This window comes from Enhydra lutris, unplaced genomic scaffold, assembly GCF_002288905.1.
Source record: "Enhydra lutris kenyoni isolate GAN:26980312 unplaced genomic scaffold, ASM228890v2 scaffoldscaffold17, whole genome shotgun sequence".
Classification (NCBI taxonomy): Eukaryota; Metazoa; Chordata; class Mammalia; order Carnivora; family Mustelidae; genus Enhydra; species Enhydra lutris.
Genome location: NW_019154101.1, coordinates 32,511,654 through 32,520,419, shown reverse-complemented (window position 1 = coordinate 32,520,419; position 8,766 = coordinate 32,511,654). Strand labels below are relative to the sequence as shown.

The 8,766-nt window shown below is 38.4% G+C and overlaps 1 protein-coding gene across 6 annotated transcripts in view; it reads left to right on the top strand.

The window, feature by feature from the left end:
* Positions 1-8,766, top strand: part of LOC111147628 (RALBP1 associated Eps domain containing 1) — an 83,110-nt gene that overhangs the window by 72,157 nt on the left and 2,187 nt on the right. For 5 of the 6 annotated variants that reach the window (XM_022503811.1, XM_022503810.1, XM_022503807.1 and 2 more), the window contains 6 exons: positions 1,162-1,280; positions 2,283-2,347; positions 4,035-4,220; positions 5,323-5,418; positions 7,452-7,600; positions 8,339-8,444. In XM_022503811.1, the coding sequence (XP_022359519.1) occupies positions 1,162-1,280; positions 2,283-2,347; positions 4,035-4,220; positions 5,323-5,418; positions 7,452-7,600; positions 8,339-8,444 (721 nt within the window). The remainder of the gene's footprint in view (positions 1-1,161; positions 1,281-2,282; positions 2,348-4,034; positions 4,221-5,322; positions 5,419-7,451; positions 7,601-8,338; positions 8,445-8,766) is intronic. The other variant, XM_022503812.1, reaches the window with a different exon arrangement.

Sequence of the window (8,766 nt, the reverse complement as noted above, 5' to 3'; positions counted from 1 at the left end):
AGGAAAATAATTTTGATTCTTTTTCAACTTTAATAGGAAAGCAAGAGGAGCCCTTATTGTTCCCATGGTATCCTCTAGAAGGCCTAAAAAGAGTTATAGTTAGGATTAGCAGTTTAATATAGTCCTTTTTGTAAGTCAGCAGTTGAGAGTCTGTTTAAGTAATAAATGTACAGATTTCCTTGTATAGCCTTATGGCAAGTGCCCACAGAATTCTGTATTTTAAGATGCCATCTAGAAGCACACACCTAGTGTTGGGCTCCCTACCTACCTTGGAGATCTGCGTTACATATAACTTCTCAGGCATAAATACAAAAGGTATGCGATAGGATGAGGGTGGCAAGGGATTTGTCTGTAAGGACTTAAGCATCCGCTAAAAATTGTGTGCAGGACAGAAGCATCTTTTTCCCCTCATCTTTATACATACTAAGTATCCTTTTGCCACATGCTTGGAGAATATAAAGAGAGACTAGTAGTATAGCATCTTGGAAGAAATTCCAGGCTCAGACTGCTTCTTTGTATAATTACTTCTCTTCAGTCATCTTGGATTTTATTTTCCTTTTTATCCCTGTAAGTGAGGATCAGATTCCCAGAGGCCATGTGACTCTTTTCAGAATATAGAAGACTTTGGTAGCAAACATGTGAATCTCTAGGGCGGGTCCAAAATGAGCGCAGCCACCATTATAATGAGATTGTCTGTGGGGACACAGAAATGGGCACCTCACGTAGTTGAGCCAGATTCTATTTCAGCTTATCAAACTTCAGACTTTAAATAAAGTGAAAGCTAACCGTGTCTGAAAGTAGTTTCCCTTTTGTGAAAATGGTTATTCAAACTAATACTATCTTTAATTGAATGGGAAAATGTTACTAGGTTTGTGTCTACTGAGTTTATCATGTTTAATAATGAACTTCCTTTTCAAATTTTTTGAAATTTGAAAAAATGTATAATTATGCTTCATAAAAAGATTATTTGCCACATTGAATAATTACTTATTTAATGTATATCAAAAATATTGTCCTTATTCATTGTAATACTTACATGCCACTTGAGAAAATTGTCACACCAGTAAGATCCTTTAACTGTTTAGCCAAGTTTGAAAGCTTAAAAAGAAAAAAGCTCCAGTACCTATAACATGACCAGTTTTAATGGGATGAATTTTATAGGTCTCATTCAGGAACGTCGCCTGATAATACTGCACCACCACCTCCCCCTCCAAGGCCACAGCCTTCTCATTCCAGATCATCCTCTTTAGATATGAATCGGACCTTTGCAGTCACCACAGGTAAGGGTTAGAGAACCATAATAATCTATTATTTGATTTTAAAATTTGTTAAAGAGCACAACATTTTTATTTTATATTCTCTTACTGTGTCTTATTTTTTTAATTATCTGAAGAGAAATTTTGAGTTTAAAAGGTGTCAGATGAAAGGAAATTTTTTTCCCTTAATATGTTTGAGTTGTCATGATAAAGATAGGAACCTCTGAGAGATGCTGCAAGAGACTTTAAAACAAGCATGTGGAGAGATCAAGAAGAGAAAGCTGATAGGTCTTCAGTTAGCTGACAAAGGAGAGAAAAGTCTCGTAACTTTTTCCAAGGTTTTAATATTTATATAACTGGTTTTATTGTTATTAATAAATGTTGATCAGTATAGAAAAGTTAGGATCAGAGGGTGATGATGTTCTGTTTTTGGATGTTATGGTTTTGGAATGTTGAGGAAAAGAGGATATAATAGTAGGCCATTGGGTGTGTGGGCTAAGAAAGATTATATTATTTGAGAATCATTTACATAGAAATGATTGAGTGATGTATTAGATGCAATGAGAAAATTTGGAAGTCTGCATATTTTATAGCTGAAGAACATTCAGAAATAGAAGAAAGCCAAGAATGGTTAATATTATGGAAACAAGCTTGTCAAGAGTGCCTTGTGCAATAGAACAAGAGAAATGTGGTCTGAGATAGAGAGCCTGGTGGCTCAGTCAGTTCAGCGTCCAACTCTTGATTTCACCTCAGGTCTTGATCTCAGGATCATAAGTTCAGGCACCACATTGGGCTACACACAAAACAACTCCCTTTAAAAAAAGAAAGAAAGATAAGAGGTCTGAGAAAAGGCCATTAGTCTTGGTCATTAGGTCATACCTAGATAGTTTTACAGGATACCAAATGCCTCCTGATACTTACCAGGCATTCTTAGCAGTCTTTATCATTTGATCACATTCACTCCGCCTATTTGTTCTACTAGCAGAGTATGTATTTACTAAAAAGACAATCTGTGTATTTACTTAGGACAACAACAGGCTGGAGTTGTTGCCCATCCTCCTGCAGTGCCTCCAAGACCACAGCCCTCACAGGTAATTCTCCAGTGTATTCATTACTGACCAATTATATTTGTTAGGATTTGCTTCTAGTCTAGAATTATTTTGAAGATTAGGAATTACCTAATTATCATTCTTAATGAGCATTTTATTCAGGGAAGCTAAGTCTTATTTTGGAAGTCAAGAATAATGATTAGATAGAAACTTTAAAAGTGGACCAAATGATAATGTCTTGATAATGGAAGGTTTAGTGGAGAGAACAGTGGGTTGGGAGATAGGAGATGTCCCTGTCTAGATGTCCCTATCTAGACCCAGGACATATCCTGTCTAGCAGAGGCTCCATGACCTCACTGCAGCTTCCTGGAGATGTTACTCCGTTCGTAAAGGAAATGTAAGTGACCACTTCATCCCTGCCAGGTTGAAATTGTTTCCATCTAGTAGGTTCTAAGACAGATTCTGGATTATAGCTGATAGTTTTTTATTTGACTGACTGGCCGACTGCCTTTTACATGAATGAATTTGGTTGATTTTTCTGAGTTAGATTCCTACAATGAAGTTGACTATTTGAAGTTAAAAAGATGGTTTCTTAATCATCAAAGATACTGAAATTTAAATATTTTGTTTATCTAAACTCTCAGCAAAAATACTTGTCTTGGGTTGAACTGTGAAACCCAGTGAGTTGGTCACTTGACTCAAGAACCAGTCCAGTGGGGAAGACAGACCTACAAACAACAATTACAGTAGAAGAGCTGTGCTAGATATATTTATGAAATGCTTCAGCACAGCTTGACTAACCAGTAAAATCAAGGATCACATTGGAAAGGTGTTAAGTAAAATGAAGGAAGTGAGACTTTAAGCAGAGACTTGTGAGATCAAGAGGGCACTCCTCTCAGAAGGAATGATGTGGCCTGGCATATTCCAGGGAACAAGAGTTTGTTCAGGGCCGCCAAATGATGGGGATTGAGGCTGAAGAGGTGGGAAAGGGGCAGAGTATCTCTGTATCATACTAAGGACGGAAGTCTTCTAGGAGAGAGAATTTTTAAAGGGTAAGCAGGGAAGAGCCTGCAGATTTCTTCCTGTAGCACCCTGTACTGCCGCTGTCATAAACTCACACTGTCTTAAGTCCTCGTGTACTGGTCCCTTATCCTGCACTGCACTGCTTCATTAGGGCATCCGACTTATCTGTTCATTCACTGTAATTTCCATAGTGCTTAGCCAGAAGTTACATTTGGATTAAAGATTTTAGAAGGATTGCTCTGGCAAAGGAGGCGAGCACGAACTGAAGGGAAGTACACTGAAGTATTGGGAGGATAGTTAGAGCAGTGGTTTTCACACTTCAAAATAACCTTTCCAGAAACATTAAAAAAACAAAACAACAACAAAAAAACTTGTTAAAAGCACAGACTGTTGTGCAGTAGCCTAATTTAGAAAAAGTTAGATGCAAGTACAGAGTCAAAGAGTAAGACCAGACCCTTCCTTTCCTTTAATGTACTTTCTTTGCAATAAGAATTTGCAAAAGTATCTTTCTTACTGAAGGTTTGTCATCTTAATTTTTTGAGTGTCTCAGCATTCCGCTTAGTTTTTAGAGCTAGATGCTACCGTCGCTCATCTCCCTGAATTTACAGATACCAAAGCATCTCTACAGTATATTTTCAAAGAAGAAGGTAGCTGACGGTGATAGACTAATGAAGTGTGTGTTCCTCCATCCTGACCCATTGTGTAGGCTCCTGGTCCCGTTGTGCATCGCCCAGTGGATGCCGATGGCCTAATCACTCACACTAGTACCTCACCCCAGCAGATACCAGAGCAACCAAATTTTGCAGATTTCAGCCAATTTGAAGTATTTGCTGCATCAAACGTCAATGAAGAACAAGATGATGAAGCTGAGAAACATCCAGAGGTCTTACCGGTCAGTTTTAAGGGCTTATTTAATTTTCTGCTGGGAAACTCTTCCCACATTATATTCAGAAGCAGGTCTGTAAGCAGAGGAACCTCTAAAAGAGCAGATACCAGAGTGGACATCAGCGAGTAAAATATCTGCTGCTGCTGCTTTAGAGAATTTATATTCCCTGAGCCTGTGCTTCTTAATTAGTTAATTGGCCTTAGATACCTGCTGGTTACAGTATAATGCCTAATGAGAATCAGAATGTGGTGGGGCGCCTGGGTGTCTCAGTGGATTAAGCCTCTGCCTTTGGCTCGGGTCATGATCTCAAGGTCCTGGAATCAAGCCCTGCATCGGGCTCTCGGCTTGGCAGGGAGCCTGCTTCCCCCTCTCTCTCTGCCTGCCTCTCTGCCAGCTTGTTATATCTATCTCTCTCTCCCCATCAACTCCAGAAATAAATAAATAAAATCTTAAAGAAAAAAATCAGAATCTGGGTAGAAGTTAGCTGTCATGGGAAAAGGCACAAACAACCATCCGGGCATGCCTAAAACACTGCTCAGGGGCTCGCATCTGATGTGTGATTTGGTGAAGATTTGCATGTAACAAGTGGCTGTGGTTACCCTAGCTACACTCCATGCATACGATGTGAGTCATATTAGTTAGACCTACAGCCCACGGGCTGCCAGATTCCATCTTTACAGACAGTGTTTAGGAGATGCTCTTCAGATCTAGTGGCAGGAACTTCTGCTAGCCACTTCTTCGAGCCTGAAACTTTTTATCTAGCCCTGGGGCCACTTGGGGTATAGCCTATGCTATCAGGAAGGCAGGGGAGGGCCTGAGGGGAAGTACAGGTGTGTACAGGGTACTGGTACTCACGCCTCTGGGGCAGAGGCATCCCCCTGACCCCACCACAAGAACTTTCCAAACAGTGCTGGGCTGCATCCTCAGCCCTCTCCTGCTCTCCACCCTTCTGCTATAGAGAATGGCCATTTTTAAAGGGTTTTCTCACAGTCCTTATTATGAGAATGAATATTTTCTTAACATTTTACTCTCCAATTTGTTAGCATACATATTTATGCATAATATACTGCTTATGTATAATTAGGAATGATAATATATTCATCTCTAGGTTGAAAAAGCTTCTGATTCTGCAAGTTCTCTTCGAGTTGCCAAAACAGATAGTAAAATTGAAGAAAAGACAGCTGCTAGTGTCCCCGCCAATGTGGTACGTGATGTCTTCTATAATATTGATTATTTTGTACATATAAAAAGTTACATGGCATCATTTTCACTTCGTAAGATTTTAAAGATGACAAAGATCTTAGAAGTGAAGTTAACTGCAGAGTATCTAAGCCATTCCACTGCCTTTAACTGTAATATATTTGGTCTGTTTCAAAACAGGGTCTGCCTGTTTAAAAATTCTAGGAGGTGATGGTCTGTCATCTAGTATATGCCGTAGGTTCTCAGAATTTATATGGTGATGACATTCTTCCACATCTGGAAAGTACAACTTCCTTATTGGTCAAATTCCATTTGTTTTATTTGCAGTCACAAGTGTCATAAAGAAAAATTACCAACCCTCTAAGGTTGTTGTGCTCTTTTTCTTTGACGTTTTGGGAATAATTTTTCCCCCAACATTTTATTATGAAAAGGTTTAAATATAAAGTAAAATTGAGAGAATTTTATATTATATAGATCAGTAAACCCACACCATGACTGTACCATTAATATTTTACTATACTTGCATTATCACATACTGTCCATCCATCTATCTATGTATGTCAATCCTTCTTATCTGGTTTTTGTATTGCAAAGTTAATTATAGGTATTTGCATGTTTTTCCACTGAAAGAAAAGTTTTGGTAGTTTTTTTTCTTGTTATCACGCAGAGATTCCCAGCAGTTATTACATCATGTGCTTCTGAGAGTGCTTAAACTACTCTCTCGACACTATTTTTTACCATATTTTTGTGATATTTTTTAAATAGTGAATTTTATTTTTGTCAGCTCACAGCAACAAATCAAAAATAGTATTTAACCAAAGATATGGCAGTTGATTGTCATTTTTATTTATTAACAGATCAGGTTATGGTAAATACCAAAATAACATATTTGAATCTGTTGAGGGAAAATACAGAATTTTTAACAGTGTCCACTCGTATTTGGGAGTTATAATTTTTGTGCATCTTAGTTACTGTTTTTAAAGAATTTCCCGGCTTTCTATTTCTTTATAAATTGCTTTATTAAGATGACATATTTTAGGGCACCTGGATGGCTCAGTTGTTAAGCATCTGCCTTTGGCTCAAGTCATGATCCCTGGGTCCTCGGATTGAGCCCTGCAATCAAGGCTCCCTGCTCATCAGGAAGCTTCCTTCTCCCTCTCCCACTTCCCGTTTGTGTTCCTTCTTGCTGTGTCTCTCTCTGTCAGATAAATAAATAAAATCTTAAAAGAAGAAACACATTTTAGTATTTTTGACTAGGAAATCCTGTAATGATAATGGATGGATATTTCTGGAGGCTCCCCCTCCTTTTTTTTTTCTTTTTAAAGATTATTTGAGAGAGAAAGCACGAGGTGGAGCTCTGAGGGAGAGGGAGAAGCAGGCTCCCCACTGAGCGGGAAACCCTACACAAAGCCCAGTCCCAGGACCCTGAGATCCTGACCTGAGCCAAAGTCAGATGCTTAACCTACTGCGCCACCCAGGGGCCCCTGGAGACACCCTTTTATATTTATTAAGCAGTATATATATTGAACATCTTCCTTGTTAATATTTAAATCATGAATATTACAGTTTTGAGTCAGATTTAGGCCTCAAGGAGCATATGTCACCCTTTTTTAAAAAGTGTCTGGTTAGGTCTATTTCACAGTTGTGACGTCAACCCAGGAACACCCTTTCACATTGAAGTTGAACTTAGCCATGTTAAAAATACATAAATTGTTTTAAAGTGGGACAGGTGGGGCACCTGGGTGGCTCAGTGGGTTAAGCCTCTGCCTTCAGCTCAGGTCATGATCTCAAGGTTCTGGGATCGAGCCCCGAATCAGGCTCCCTGCTTTCCGCCTCTCTTTGCCTGCTTCTCTGCCTACTTGTGATCTCTCTGTCAAATAAACAAATCAAAAATTTTTTTTTTTTAAAGTGGGTCAGGTGACCTTTAATTTTTTGGAGAAGAAGCAGTGTAAAGAAAGCAAATGATGTTGTAAAGTGCTGAGTAACTGTGAATGTCTTGAAGACATCCCCATTGTTAACGGACTTCTTCTCTTGTAGAGCAAAGGCACCACACCTCTTGCTCCACCACCTAAACCTGTTCGAAGAAGATTGAAATCAGAAGATGAATTAAAACCAGAAGTTGATGAACACACACAAAAGACAGGTGTCTTAGCTGCTGTGCTTGCATCACAGCCTTCAATTCCTAGGTAATCAGAGCTGTCCCTAGACAAAAGGGGCAAAAAGCACAGCACTTAACGTATCAGAATGAAGGAAATTATGGTCAGACTGGGTCTCTAGTTGAGAAGAGGGTCCCAGGTGCTCTTCTTTGAGAGTTTTTTGAGTAGTTGTAATATTCTCCCCACTTTCCCCCTTTCTGTTATCTGGCTCAATTCCAGCTTCATTTTAACAACCTAATGCAAACCCTAGAGCAGAGTTTTTTAAAAATTAGTATAGAGTAACAATAAGATTTTAACTATGGTTGCCCTGAGCCAAGAATCAGCCAACTAGGGTTCATGGGCCAAATCAACCATGGGTTCATCCCGTGGCCTATTTTCTTAAGGCCCAGAGCTAAAAATGGCTTTTATATGTGGTGTAAAAAAGAGAAGGGAGAGAAAAAGAAACCAAAAACAAGAATATGCTGCAGAAATCATATGGCCCACAGATTAAAATATTTACTATGTGGTTGTTGATAGAAAAATGGTTACCTGCTCTGGACTAAAAGGTGATTCTACAGAAAAAGAATGAGAACAAAAACAATAAAACTTAATCTTCTGAAACTTAGATACTTTTGGTTGACCACTGAAACTGAGCAAATGATGTTGAGCTATGCTATTAAGGCAAAAGATATTCCCTCTACTTTCTGGATTTAGAGAGAGGTCAGGGAAGAATGGAGAGAGTTTAAAGATAAATGACAGTCATATTTTCTTGCCCTCTTATTTTCTTAGGTCTGTTGGAAAAGATAAGAAAGCAATTCAGGCATCAATTAGACGCAATAAGGAAACCAACACAGTTTTGGCCAGATTGAATAGCGAATTGCAGCAACAATTAAAGGTATTCTGAATCTTTACTTGGGGAATTCCATGGACTCAGAACATCTCAGTTAACTGGAGCTTAGAAGTGATCCAGCATTTTTAAGCTAGTATGAAACTTCCCAGGTAGTAAGAGAAATGTGTATCTAAAATGTTTTTTACACTGTTGAATCTTTGTATATTAGAAGGAATTTTGTATACTCAATTCTGATCTGATTGTCTTACCATATATTTATTTATATATATATATACACACACACATATATATGGTTTTATATATATATACGACACACACATGTGTGTGTGTGTGTGTCATATATATATATATATATATATATATATAT